The 15,417-nt window shown below is 44.1% G+C and overlaps 1 protein-coding gene across 2 annotated transcripts in view; it reads left to right on the forward strand.

Moving 5' to 3' along the window:
- LOC139373513 (furin (paired basic amino acid cleaving enzyme) b) overlaps window positions 1-15,417 on the forward strand; it is a 191,034-nt gene that overhangs the window by 123,527 nt on the left and 52,090 nt on the right. For both annotated transcript variants that reach the window (XM_071114111.1, XM_071114120.1), the window contains exons 5-6: window positions 4,317-4,445; window positions 4,992-5,068. In XM_071114111.1, coding sequence (XP_070970212.1) covers window positions 4,317-4,445; window positions 4,992-5,068 — 206 coding nt within the window. The remainder of the gene's footprint in view (window positions 1-4,316; window positions 4,446-4,991; window positions 5,069-15,417) is intronic.

Raw genomic sequence — 15,417 nt, forward strand, 5'->3', positions numbered from 1 at the left:
AAACACTTCCTTCTTTCCCTATTACGACAATCATTTAATCCGACTATCAACTGTCAATTTACGGATATGATTGCTGCTGGTCAGATCAGCACACCAGTAAATAGCTAACATTACACCGTCAGATGGCTCGTTTCCAAAAATGGTGCATGGTCAAAATGATAACCAGCTAACGTTAGCTAGCTATATTGGCTATTCACTCCTATATGATATATTAGCACAATGTTTATCTAGCCAGCTAGCTAGCATAGTAGCTAATATAGCTAGCTAGCTAACACCACAGAGGAAAGGGTTAGTTAGTAATCTTTGCCAACAGGTCACATAGCTATCTTCTTAACTAGCTTGCGTATGGCATGCATGTCCGGGCACGTCAACACAAGCCTTATTATTAGTGAATTAACTAAACTAATATTTGCAACAGGAGTTTTATTTTGGTCACTGTGTCGAATCATCCATTTGTCAATACTGCACCTTTCTGTTGGAGTATGAGCTAGCTTGCTGCTGCTGCTGATTATCCCAGCTAGACATTCCTCGGCATTGTGCAGGGCTCGTGGCTCGGTGGTGAGTGGCAGCGGGAATAGCAGCAGCTTTGCTATGTAGAGGGACAATAAAATGCCAACACCGGCTCGGTATATCGGCTTGGCCGATAATCGGTCGTTCTCTATCTGTTATCAACCAGGTGTCATTCATCAAGATGCTCCTCAGTGTGTCTTCTGTTTGAAAGGATCCAGATCATAGCAAATGAAAAATGATGACACCTGTAGGACTGTTGCTTTCAGAAGGAGACTGTGTCCATCCCTCCTTCTCTCCTCCTCTCATAGGCTCAGGGATGTTTTGATTTCTCCTAATCCTCCTCCTCTCTCTCTGCAGTCTGCACCATATGATGGTGGAAATGGATTAATAGCAGCATTGACAGGGCCAGACACAAATCACCTGTGAATGGAAGGCTGTGAAACCACCTCAGTCATTCAGCATTACTGCTCTAATCGGCTGAGGGCTCTAAGCCTGTTCTGCTGTGTGTTTGAGGCTGTTCAACAGTCCCTCTGAAGCCAAACACTGGTGGCTTGTCTGTAATGAGGTTTGCATGGTTTGCATTGGGATGAATGCAGATGTTATAGGGTGATATTGCATACAAGCCTTTTGGACAGTGTATCCAAAGCTTTTCTTTTTCCTGTCTGACAAAACAGAGTTTGCACGTAGTAGGTTCTGCCATAGACTGTTAAACTAATGATTGAAAATAGTTTCCAGGGCCTCCCGAGTGGTGCAGCGGTCTGAAGCACTGCATCGCAGTGCTAGTGGTATCACGACAGACCTGGGTTCGATCCCAGGATGTATCACAACTGGCCGTGATAGGGAGTCCCATTGGGCGGTGCACAGGTTAGGGGAGGGTTTGACCGGCGGGGCTTTGCTTGGCTCATTGCGCTCCAGCGACTCCTTGTAGCGCGCCTGCAGGCTGACCCCGGTCGTCAGTTGAATGGTGTTTCCTCCGACACATTGGTGTGGCTGGCTGTTAAAAAGCGTGGTTTGACATGTCATGTTTCGGAGGACGCATGACTCAGCCTTTGCCTCCTGAGCCCATTGGGGAGTTGCAGTGATGAGACAAGATTGAAATTGGGGAGAAAAAGGGGGTAAAATACAACAACACCAAAAAAAAATATATATATACAGTACCAGTCAAAAGTTTGGACACACCTGCACATTCCAGGGCTTTTTAAATTTTTACTATTTTCTACATTGTAGAATAATAATGAAGACATCAAAAGTATGAAATAACACATATGGAATCATGTAGTAACCAAAAACGTGTTAAACAAATCAAAATATATTTTATATTTGAGTTTCTTCAAAATAGCAACTTTGCACCCTCTTGGCATTCTCTCAAACAGCTTCATGAGGTAGTCACCTGGAATGCATTTCAATTAACAGGTTTCAATTCATCAGTTGTGTTGTGACAAGGTAGGGGTGTTATATAGAAGAAAGCCCTATTTGGTAAAATACCAAGTACGTATTATGGCAACAACAGTTCAAATAAGCAAAGAGAAACGACAGTCCATCATTACTTTGAAGGTCAGTCAATCCTGAAAGTGTCAAGGACTTGGAAGGTTTCTTCAAGTGCAGTCACAAAAACCACCAAGCGCTATGATGAAACTGGCTCTCATGAGGACCGCCACATGAAAGGAAGACCCAGAGTTACCTCTGCTGCAGTGGATAAGTTCATTAGAGTTACCAGCCTCAGAAATTGCAGCCCAAATGAGACTGTGTGAATCAGGCCTTAATGGTTGAATTTCTGCAAAGAAACTTCTACTAAAGGACACCAGTAAGAGGAAGAAACACACGTAATGGCCATTAGACCGGTGGAAATCTGTCCTTTGGTCTGATGAGTCCAAATTTGAGATGTTTGGTTCCACCCAGTGTTTCTTTGTGAGACGCAGAGTAGGTGAACAGATTATCTCCGTATGTGTAGTTCCCACCGTGAAGCATGGAGGAGGAAGTGTGATGGTGTGGGGGTGCTTTGCTGGTGACACTGTCATTGATTTATTTAGAATTCAAGGCACACTTAACCAGCACATCTACCACAGCATTCTGCAGTGATACGCCATCCCACCTGGTTGGGCTTAGTGGGACTATCTTTTGCTTTTCTACAGAACAATGACTCAACACACACTGCAGATGCATCAGATGACCTGTCCTTCACAATTACCAGACCTCAACCCAATTGAAATGGATTTGGATGAGTGAAGGAAAAGCATCCAACATGTGCTCAGCATATGTGGGAACTCCTTCAAGACTGTTGGAAAAGCATTCCAGGTGAAGCTGGTTGAGAGAATGCCAAGAGTGTGCAAAGCTGTCATTAAGGCAAAGGGTGGCTACTTTGAAGAATCTAAAATCTATTTTGATTTGTTTAACACTTTTTTGGTTACTACATGATTCCATATGTGTTATTTCATCGTTTTGATGTCTTCACTATTATTCTACAATGTAGAAAATAGTAAAAAAATAAAGAAAAACCCTTGAATGAGTGTCCAAACTTTTGACTGGTACTCTATATATTTTCCAGATTTGCTTCCTCGTAGTCTGTATAAATAAGGCTACATTATACTGTATCCCTATATGATTAGAAAAAGAGTAGCTAACTGCCTTCCTCTGTGTAGTCCCATGGTAATTCTGCCCCATGTGTATAGGAATCGTGTCTGTGTAAGCAGCACAGTGGCTGCCCTGGGGCCAGGGATATTAAGCTCCCTCACTAAAGGCCCTGATGCTGCTCTGCCGTGGCCCAGCAGGAGGCCTGCCCTGTAGGGAGAGATCAGCAGGGAGCAGGGGGTGGTGGAAGTGGAAGTGGAGGTGGAGGTGGCCTGGAGCTCTAGGGGAATCACATTTTCTCACTCTACCTTTTTCACTCTTTTTCTCTCTCTCTCCCTATCCTTCTTTTTTCCTCATTCTATCTACCTCTACATTTCACTCTTTCTCTGTCACTTCCTTCACCTTTTTCTCTCTCACCCTCTTCCCACATTTCTCTGCTCTTTTCCCTCTCTCCCTGCTGGTTAGTGTGGAGCTCTGCTTTATAATTTCCCCTGTGAGCAAGGTGAATGCTCTCACCAGGTTCACACTTATTCATATTTCCAGCTGCAGGCTTGCTTCCTCTGACAGGGAAATTATAGTTAGCCCCCCATGCTCTGCGGGTTAGCCCCGCTAAAGAGACTTCCCAGTGACACACTGTGTGTGACTTTGCCTGTCTATGTGTGTGTGCGTGCATGCGTGTTTGTGGTTGTGGTTGTGTGTTGTGGTTGTGTGTGGAGGGTAGGGGGTTTCAACAGGGTATGAACACAGTCAAACATCTAACACAGCCCCCCAGTGTTACATTAGCAGGGCTATTCATCTTTCATCTGAGCCACCCTGGTCTCTTTTCACATGTATTTTTGCTGATGCTCACATTTTTAAATGGTTGCTCTACTTGTCTGAGTAATGTGGCTTGCGTGTGTCAAATGTGAGTCATACAAATGTCCTTAAGCATTCTCTCATTTTTGGGGAAGTTTACAGAGGGATGTGCTTTGTGCTATTGTTGTGACTGTATATATAACTGAGAAATAAAGGAAGACTGTCCAAAGGCACTCCAAGTATACTCTTTAAAAAAATCTGTATATTGTATTGGCATTTTCACACACAAAAAACAACAGATGCCCTATGTGTTTCAGCACCATATTGGCTAAACCACGTGAAACTATATGATACTATAATGATACCATAATGATACTATAATGCTATAACAATAATGCTATAACAATATAACATTAAAGCTTGTTCTTCTGTCTCCCTGCCAGTCCAACCCCAGCCAAGCAGACCTGAATGCCAAGGGAGCGTGGTCCCAGGGTTACACTGGGAGAGGAGTTGTGGTCACCATCCTGGATGACGGTATAGAGAAAGACCACCCAGACCTGGCCACCAACTATGTGAGTACATACAAACACAACCTGCTCTGTCTGGATGGATGGAAGAAGAAGTAGCTTTCTTCCCAGCTCCACATTGCTTTCACCTTGCCTGTGTTTTCACATAGTGCAGATGAGATAGAAGAAGAACAGTCATTTCATCTGCATTCACACAGCTAGGTGAACGCAATGTGAGGATGCCTACTTCAGCCTCAAATTACTTTCCAGGAATTGCTTTAAAGTGCCGCAACAGCTGGAGGAAAAGAGACTCTCAATAAGGCTGTTGAGATGCATTCTGAGGGTTGTCACTCTCACCATATCCTTATAATTTAGCAGACACTCTGATCCAGAGTGACTTACATGAGCTATTAGGGCTAAGTGCCTTGCTCAAGGGCACATCAACAGATTTTACACCTAGTCGGCTCAGGGATTTGAACCAGTGGCCTTTAGGTTACTGGCTCAACACTCTTAACCGCTAGGCTACCTGCGGCCTTTACCACCCATATCATGAAAGGATGTAATTCAGCCATATCCACAGTCTCTAACACCTGTTTCCATCTCTGTTCCCAGGACCCTGAGGCCAGCTATGATGTCAACGATGGAGACTCTGACCCCCAGCCACGCTACACACAGCGCAACGAGAACAGGTCATGTGATATCCTGCTCTGCCCCACACCTCAACTGGATTATACATACATACATTCATACAGCAAAATGGGCTCTGACAAAGTTTGGTAGATTTGTTCAAGCACATTTTGCAGGTTCACTTGGTTGGGTAATGCTGTCTCTTTAAGTAAAGGCCCTCAAGCAAGACCTTGCTTTTCAGAATGTCTGCCCTCATTTATAAACAGCACTGCTTCTCTGACACAGTGTCATCCATTAATGGTTTGTCAGGAGATTGTTGACTGGTGGCTGAATCAGATGAAATACCAATATGCCCTGTAACAGTGCTTCTTACAGCCCAGCCTCAGAGACTCTGTCCTCGAGGTTCTTATGCATGTTGTTGACCCATTATTTATTTCCCCCAAAACCAGATTAGCGGCAGTTGTGTAGGCATTTTTTGGACTGCTCCCAATTTGAAAAAGCGTTTTGTATTTGTTTCGGTGGATCAGCCATGCTGCAGTAACAACATTAAGAAGTTCCTCTCCCCATCCTCCAGCTCCCCCTCACCACCCCAGAGCCTGAGCCATTTTGGCAGATTGTTTGTAGCTAGTGCAGTAGTTGTTTATTTGCCCCTGGCTGATACCAGCAAGTCTCTCTCCAGGCTTTTGGGGTTTGAATTTTAAAAAACACTGGTCTAAAAGTAAAAGGGCAGCTTCTAAATTCCTTAAGCACCTTCTCCTCAGCCCCTCTCACCTCACTCGCCCTAACCCCAGCGTGTGGCTGTCTTCTGCTGTGGTTCCATTCCCCTGGATCAGATGGGACACTGCTGCATTCCTTCCGCCTCTGAAACAAACAGCAGGATTTCCCTCAATTCTCCCCCTTTGTTTCTGGGATGAATTCCAGTCTTCTTTAGTTTTTTTGGGTTGGTTTTTCTCATTTATTTTGTTTCAATGCTTAACAGGATCTTGAACTGAATTCTCTCCAAAGCAGGACATGGTTTAAACTTCCCAGACTGTCTTTGAGCTGCCTCTGCCTCTACTGTAGAGATTCACTGCATTTCCCCCTGTGAAATGAAAACAATGGCTTTGCATGTCATATCACCAAATGTTTTCCCTTGAACACAGACCTTGTTTCCCCTATCTTCTTCTCTTTAAGCTGCCTTTCTACTGTACATATTGAAGCAATTCCCTCCCTCTTTAACTCCCACTAGAGAGCCTTCCCAGACGTGTGTGTGTGTGTGTGTGTGTGTGTGTGTGTGTGTGTGTGTGTGTGTGTGTGTGTGTGTGTGTGTGTGTGTGTACTGTAGATACTGTACATATTGAAGCGATTCCCTCCCGTCTCCTTGGTTTGTATAGTCAAGGCCAAGTGCTTTCACTTTAACCAGGGACCTTGTTTCCATGTTTGCCTGGAGTGGTACTAGCTCTGCCTAAGCCTAGCCCTGCCCACTTGTCTGTTTGAGCCAGTCACCACTCAATCCAATTCTGCTTCTTCTAACCAGCTCCACTGCTGTTGCAGCTACTGTTACTGCTGCTGCATAGAACTTCAGAACACACACATGCACACATACACATTGTAACTAAAAAAACAAATGCACACACAGTACAAACACAGTACAATACACACCATGTTTGGCTGGTGCTCTCAAGGCGATTATCCAGGACGGAATCAATTTATGACCAAGAAATGAGAAGTGTGTGTCTCTGTCAATAGCGCTGAGCGCTGTGTGTTTGGAGTGACCTGAGGAAAAATGAAAGCAGATGAGTTCAGTAATTCCCCATAGAGGCGCGCGGCCAGAAGCTGAGTAATGCTCTCCGCCTCCCGACATTGAGATTATATTCATATATTCATATGACTATATTCATGGGCAGAAAAAGGAACAGGAGACTTTAGTTAGAAACTTACGTCCTCTTCCACTGCCAAGGCGGGCACATTTGTATCGGTGACATTCAAGGCTGGGTTTTGAATTCACATCCATTAAGGAGTTGTTCCGGGTAGATGCTTTGTACTGCGACTTGGTACGACTGTCAGGTATTGTTGGAAGGGTTTTAAGCCAGGCTGGAGCAAGGCTCTTGCCCAAGCAGGTCATTATTTTGTGCTCCATCGTCAGAATGTTTGTCCTCTCTCAGTGTTTCTCTCCTGTCCTCCATTACAGTACAGTCACTATTGTTTTTTGGAGATTAGAGAGGAGAGATGCTAGGGGTACCAGTTGCTGTTGTCCACAGCCTTGTAGTTTTTCATCCACCCACCAGACTATCTGTCTCTGGGCTTGGCCTTAATCCTTCTTACTTTCTATCATATCAATGGTGAGAGGAGAGGCAGAAGAAGAGGTACCAACCAGAGTGCACACATTTTTATTTTTTACAAGTTCTCATTTACAACTGCGACATGGCCAAGATAAAGCATTGCAGTGCGACAAAAACAACAACACAGAGTTACACATAAACAAACGTACAGTCAATAACACAAAATAAAATAAAAATATAAATAATATATGTACAGTGTGTGCAAATGTAGAAGAGTAGGGAGGTAGGCAATAAATAGGCCATAGAGGCGAAAATAATTACAACTTATTTTGTAAATTATATTACCGAAGTCAAGGATCGGTAGGATAGTCAGTTTTACGAGGGTATGTTTGGCAGCATGAGTGAAGGATGCTTTGTTGCGAAATAGGAAGCCGATTCTAGATTTAATTTTGGATTGGAGATGCTTAGTGTGAGTCTGGAAGGAGAGTTTACAGTCTAACCAGACACCTAGGTATTTGTAGTTGTCCACATATTCTAAGTCAGAACCGTCCAGAGTAGTGATGCTAGTCGGGCGGGAGGGTGCGGGCAGCAATCAGTTGAAGAGCATGCACTTGGTTTTACTAGCATTTAAAAACAGTTGGAGGCCACGGAAGGAGTGTTCTATGGAGTTTAAGCTCGTTTGGAGGTTTGTTAGCACAGTGTCCAAAGAAGGGCCAGATGTATACAGAATGTCGTCTGCGTAGAGGTGGATCAAAGAATCACCCGCAGCAAGAGCGACATCATTGATATATACAGAGAAAAGAGTTGACAGGAGAATTGAGCCCTGTGGCACCACCATAGAGACTGCCAGAGGTCCGGACAACAGGCCCTCCGATTTGACACACTGAACTCTATCTGAGAAGTAGTTGGTGAACCAGGCGAGGCAGTCATTTGAGAAGCCAAAGCTGTTTAGTCTGCCGACCTTGGCCAGGTCGATGAAGACGGCTGCACAGTACTCTCTTTTATCGATGGCGGTTAAGATCTCGTTTAGGACCTTGAGCGTGGCTGAGGTGCACCCATGACCAGCTTGGAAATCAGATTGCATAGTGGAAAAGGTACAGTGGGATTCGAAATGGTTGGTGATCTGTTTATTAACTTGGCTTTCAAAGATTTTAGAAAGGCAGGGCAGGATGGATATAGGTCTGTAACAGTTTGGGTCTAAGGTGTCTCCCCCTTTGAAGAAGGGGATAACCGCAGCAGCTTTCCAATCGTTGGGGATCTCAGACGATACGAAAGAGAGGTTGAATAGGCTAATAATAGGGGTTGCAACAATTTCAGTGGATCATTTTAGAAAGAGAGGGATTGTCTAGCCCAGCTGATATGTAAGGATCCAGATTTTGCAGCTCTTTCAGAAATAAAGGAGCAAACGTCACATATCCAGTCTGATCCCTTATGGGTGCACCTTGGTTGGTATGAAGTAGTTCCAGTATACTGTATATTTGGCTCTGAGGAGAAGCAGCTAGCTGCAGCAGTTCTTTTCACATCCAAAGTACTCCACTGTGACAATCACCCACTGGCACAGTGATGTCTGAATGTCCTTGTCCATTTGTTTCCCGCCCCTGAACAACCTTCACTTAACATCTGGACACATATTTTCTCCTGCAGGGTTGGAGACAATTATTATGTGATTTGAAGAGGTAGAGCCTGGTGTATAAAATATGTTCTCTCTTTCACTGCCTCTCTCTCTCTTTTACATAATTCAATAGAAAGTCTCGCCCCTGACTCCTAACTTCAATGTTTAACACATTAAAAGCGCCCATCTATTCCAAGGCCTGGCTATGTTGTTTACCATCTTTCTATCTGTGTCTCTGAGACTGTGTGTTTATTTCCCAGACGGCCCAGAGCCTTGAGATGAATCAACAGATGTTAGGAAGTGATGTCTGCAGGCTCTCTCTCTCTCTCTCTCTCTGTCTGTCTGTCTGTGTGAATGATTGAAGGCTGCTGTGCTCCTGCTCCAGCCACTTCAATAAGTGATTGAGTACTATAAACGTCCTGAGCCCCTGACCACCCCTAGCAGATTGGACACCATCACCAATATACAGATACAGATACTGGGCAGGCCTGATGAATGGCAGATTTAAGCAGGTGTGTCACTGCTGTGAAGAGTTAGACCTCCCTCAGTGAGACACGACACAGCTTAGGCCAGCTTGCTTTGTTGCTTTGTTTAGAAGCATCTTTGTTGGACTGGCTTAATATCACAAGTCTCTTTTTAAACCACAGTTGAATGATTCACTTCATTATAGCTAGCTAAAGTGTCTGTCTCACTGGGTTGGCTTGCATCTCTTAAAGCCATTTTCAGAAACCTTATCATTGAGTCTTATCACATGAGCCCGGTCGAGTCACCTGATAAGTGATTCTCATTAGATGTGGCAACCAGAGACGTGTGACCACTGGCCTGGGTAGGTGGGAGGAAAGAAGCAGTAGATTGCGCTCTTCCCAAGGCCTGAGAGAGAGAGAGCATGGTCCTGATTGGTTGGGCTTAGGAGGAACTCCAGAGTAACCGTTTGAACAGCGGCCCGGCCCATAGCTGCTTCGGGGATCAGTTAAGCCAAGCGGAAAATAACCAAATCCTTTTAACAGGCCCCTTGATCCAGCCACCATCCAGCCCTATTCACTCACACTGCCACAGATACCCCACAGCCAACAGCACCACTACAGCAGGCAGCAGCAGAGCACTGGTCCACCAAGTCAGCCAAGCACGCTGCAATGTCCGTCACACTCTATAATATACATCTGAACATGCACAGTGCATGTTTTGTCTTGGAGTCTAAAATCTAAAATCAGAACATTATTTGCTGGAGAGACGTAATAATAGCCCAAAATGGCTTCATTGCTCCATGCCATTCTTAAGTAAAAGGACAAGGCAACCAATAGGCTGGAGGAGGTTGTATAAGCCTGAAGGGGAGAGAGATAAAAGCATTCCCTCTCTCAGTCAGCTAGGATAAAGAGAGCACAGTGACCCTGTAGATAGTGTATAGGTTACCTTTCTTTATCTACCATAGAGTACTGCAGGGGTGGCCTTTCAACAGTCCTCCTGGAGAACTGCTCGGTATGCAGGCTTCTGGGTTAACACTGAGGAGTGGAGGCTGCACGATGGAAGCAGTACTTTATAATTGGTCTTTCCACACATTTAACACCAAACAGGGAGTGACTGGGGGACGAAACCCTTTCCTTTCACTGTCTACCTTAGTCTCACACATACTGTAGCAGGTTGCGCAGTTAACCCCAGGCGTTATGAGTAGGGCACAATTGGTGCTGTTCAGAAGGTATCATTTTCAAGGAACACAGACTCACACCAAATTTTACTTGACAGTCTTGTCTGTCCTATGTTCTCTGTGACACGTTAACCAGTAAATTTGAGAGAGAGAGAGAGAGAGAGAGAGAGAGATTCCTCTAAAATAATTTCCTGTGATTTTTGTTTTGACAAATTTAGAATTAAGATGTCATCTGGTTGTCAGACCCCCCTCCTTGGCCACTCTCCACACATTAAGCTGTCGTCTGTCTGATCTGAAAGAAATCCAGTCCAATCACACCCTGTAATCACGCGGCAGCTGTGTGTTTGTCTGTGTGTGTGTCTGGTAAACGGCTGTTCTGTGGATGGCTGCCCTCCAGCACCATGTGAAAGTGCCTTGGGGCATAGTGCTTTAGTTCCTTCCCACTATGAGTGTAGTGGATAACCTTCCTCCCTGCTTGCACATGTCTGGCCAAATGACGATTGTGCCTAGATACCCTCTGCCACAAATACCATTTTGAGATACTATGGATGAAACAATGATCTCGCCGGTAGCTAGGAATCCATTTTGGGGAAACGCGCCCAGCCTGGCCGATTGCCTCCTGGCCACAGTGCTGTTTGTTGTCTGGGATTGGGCCAGTATAGACCGACTCAGTGAGCAGGGCTGCTATCTGTTCTCTCTCCTGATAGTGATTAAAACATTTAGCATGGTGTGCCTTTAGAATCCCCCCTCTCTTTAAAAGTCAATGTGATGCTCTCATAAAGGAATGTGACACAGGGATTCTGTCTATGGCAGGGTAAATTATGGTTTAAAGGTTCTTATGTTTGGCCAGCAGCCATGGGAAAAACTATGTGTGGGTGGGCGTGCGTGCGTGCACTGTGCTAGGGTGCATGTTTTAAGGCATGTTTAGGATTTAACTTTCACGTTCAGTGTGTGTGCGTGTGCTTGTGTGCGTGCATCAACATGTTCAAGCTTGTTGACAAGTTGACTGTTATGTTCAGACTAATGCTATTCTTAATTGCTTAGATTTAACTTTAATTGCATCGTTGTGTTAAAAGATGATGTACAACATGTTAGCATATGCTTTGCAAGGCACCTTGGGCAAAGGACACATCTATCAGTGAGCCCTTGTCATGACAGTGTCATTGCTAATTTATAAATCACTCTAATCCAAAGTGTGAACTTTATGACAGCTCAGATCAAGTGGTAAACGATGTGTAAACATAATTTAACATCAGATACTCTTGTTTTCTCTACTTACCAATCCTTGGTCACAAGTGCCATTATAGCTGGGTACTTTAATAAAGGAAATCTGAGGAAAATGCTACCAAAGTTCTATCAAAACATCTTCTGTGCTACTTGCGCATCGAGAACTCAGGAACATTGCAACTCCTCCTTCCGGGACACTTCCATTTTAAATGACTGTTCAATGTTGGTCTGACCAATCGGAATCTATGCTGGGAAATGTTCTGGGTTGCCTCTGAGAATAGTATTGGCGTATACACTGACTTGGTGACTGAGTTCATCAGGAAGGGCATAGATGATGTTGTTCCCACTAGGACAATTAGAACTTATTCAAAGCTAAAACCGTGCATAGAAGGCAGCATTCACACAAAACTTAAAGAGCAAACCACCGCATTTAACCATGGCAAGATGACTGGGAACATGGACGTGTAGAACCAGACCAGCTATGCCCTCCGTAAAGCAATCAAAGAGGCAAAACCTCAGTACAGGGACCTGAGTGTGCTAACCCTCGCAACGCTGCCGGGCCAGACGGTATCCCAAGCTGCATCATCAGAGCATGTGCAGACCAGCTGGCTGGAGAGTTTACACATATTCAATCTCTTCCTACCCAGTTTGTTGACCCACTTGCTTCAGGAAGTCCACCATTGTTCCTGTACCCAAGAAGGTAACTGAACTAAATGACTATCGCCCCGCAACACTTCTGTCATCATGAAGGGGTTTGAGAGGCTAGTAAAGGATGTGGATGGACGCACCTCCAGCTAGCCGCCACCCTAGACCCACACAACAGTGGTAGGCCTAATTACCAACAATGACGAGACAAGGAGGAGGTGAGGGCCCTGGCGGAGTGGTGCAGGAAAATAACCACTCCTTCAACATCAACAAAACGAAGGAGCTGATTGTGGACTTCAGGAGATAGCAGAGAGAGCTTGCCCCCATCCACATTGACAGGGCCACAGTGGAAAGGGTGAAAGCTTGAAGTTCCTCTGCGTGCACATCACTGACAAACTGAAAAGGTCCATACACAGACAGTGTGGTGAAGAAGGCGCAACAGTGCCTTTTCAACCTCAGGGAGCTGGAGAAATTTGGTTTGATCCCTAAGACCCTCACAAACTTTTACAGATGCACCATTGAGAGAATCTTGTCAGGCTGTATCACTGCCTGGTACAGCAATTGCACCGTCCACAATAGCAGGGCCCTCCAGAGGGTGGAGTGGTCAGCCCAACCCATCACCAGGGCACACTGCCTGCCCTCCAGGACATCTACAGCACCCGGTGTCACAAGAAGGCCAAAAAGATCGTCAAGGACCTCAGCCACCCGAGCCATGGCCTGTTCACCCCACTACCATCTAGAAGCATCTAGAAGGCGGAGACAATACAGATGACATTGCTCGTTCTGATATTTTTATTTGGGGGATTTGTGTGTATTGTTTTGTATTGTTAGCTATACTGCACTTTGGAGCTAGAACCATAAGCATTTTGCTGCACATGCAATAACATCAGCAAAATATGTGTATGTGACCAATAAAATGTGATTTAATTTGACTTCTCTGTGTCGATTAGTATGAATTGTGAAAGTCTCTTGTGTGGCCTTATATTTTTCCTCTGTATTTGATAGACTCCCCACCAAAGGGGAGGAAATCACAGTAATCTTCCGCAGATGAAAGTGTTCTAAAAGCTAACATTTTTTATCCTTAAATTAACAGGGCAAGTCAGTAAAAAACAAATACTTATTTTCAATGACAGCATACCGGGGAAGAGTGACAGATGTTTACCTTGTTAGCTTGGGGATTCAATCCAGCAACCTTTCTAACCTATAGGATTCCTGCCACCCCTATACATTATGGGTAAATAGCAGGTGGGTAATGTAATGTATTACAGAGTTGTGCTCTAGTGTAATCAGCTTCTCAGCTGGAGATAGAACACCATCCCTTTGTCCTCTGACTCACCAGCAAGGTGGCGTGGAGACCCAACCTAGGTTCGGGAAAAATACCAGTTCATGAAATGTCTTCAGCCAGTTATTGTCATGCAAAAGACTGTTGGTCTCACAGTAATTGACCGATAACTTCTTATGACTGGGGGCAGTATTGAGTAGCTTGGATGAATAAGGTGCCCAGAGGTGCCCAGAGTAAACTGCCTGCTACTCAGTCCCAGAAGCTAAGATATGCATATTATTAGTATATTTGGATAGAAAACACTCTGACGTTTCTAAAACTGTTTGAATGATGTCTGTGAGTATAACAGAACTCATATGGCAGGCAAAAACCTGAGAAAAATTCCAACCAGGAAGTGGGAAATCTGAGGTTTGTAGGTTTTCAACTCATTGCCTATCGAAGATACAGGGGAATATTGGTCATATTGCACTTCCTAAGGCTTCCAATAGATGTCAACAGTCTTTAGAACCTTGTTTGATGCTTCTACTATGAAGTGGGGGCGAATGAGAGGGGAATGAGTCAGAGGTCTGCCAGAGAGCCACGAGCTGGCCATGCTCGTTCATGTGAGAGCGAGCTCTGTTCCATTGCATTTCTACAGACAAAGGAATTCGCCTGTTGGAACATTATTGAAGATTTATGTTAAAAACATCATAAAGATTGATTCTATACATCGTTTGACATGTTTCTACGGACTGTAACGGAACTTTTTGACTTTTCGTCTGCTCCTAGTGATCGCGCGTCATGAATTTGGATTTGTGAACTGAACGCGCTAACAAAAGGAGGTATTTGGACATAAATGATGGACATTATCGAACAAAACAAACATTTATTGTGGAACTGGGAGTGCATTCTGATGAAGATCATCAAAGGTAAGTGAATATTTATAATGCTATTTCTGACTTCTGTTGACTACACAACATGGCGGATATCTGTTTGGGTTGTTTTGGCCTCTGAGCGCCGTACTCAGATTATAGCATGGTGTTTTTTTTAAATCTGACACAGCGGTTGCATTAAGGAGAAGTGTATCTATAATTCCGTGCATAATAGTTGTGTCTTTTATCAATGTTTATTATCAGTATTTCTGTAAATTGATGTGGCTCTCTGCAAAATCACCGGATGTTTGGGAACTACTGAACGTAACGCGCCAATGTAACCTGAGATTTTTTTATATAAATATGAACTTTATCGAACAAAACATACATGTATTGTGTAACATGAAGTCCTATGAGTGTCATCGGATGAAGATCATCAAAGGTTAGTGATTAATTTTATGGCTGTGTTTTTCTGTGACTTGGCTCTGACCTAACATAATCGTTTGGTTTGCTTTCGCTGTAAAGCCTTTTTGAAATCGGACACTGTGGTGGGATTAACAAGAAGTGTATCTTTTATATGGTGTAAAATATGTTTGCGGAATTTTAATTATGGGATTTCTGTTGTTTTGAATTTGGCGCCCTGCATTTTCACTGGCTATTGTCCTATCAATCCCGTTAGCCGGATCTCAGCCCAAAGAGGTTTTTTAACTAACCTAACCACTTTTAGCATCTCCAGGCCTCCACGCATACAAGCCTCTTACAAGCAGCCGATGTGGACCTTTGGAACATCTACCTTTAAAAAAGTATTGGAAATCAATTGAATATACACCATCACAATAAATCCATTCTTTATTTTAGGCATGCCTAAAGAAATATTATGATATGAAGAAA

This window comes from Oncorhynchus clarkii, chromosome 2, assembly GCF_045791955.1.
Source record: "Oncorhynchus clarkii lewisi isolate Uvic-CL-2024 chromosome 2, UVic_Ocla_1.0, whole genome shotgun sequence".
Classification (NCBI taxonomy): Eukaryota; Metazoa; Chordata; class Actinopteri; order Salmoniformes; family Salmonidae; genus Oncorhynchus; species Oncorhynchus clarkii.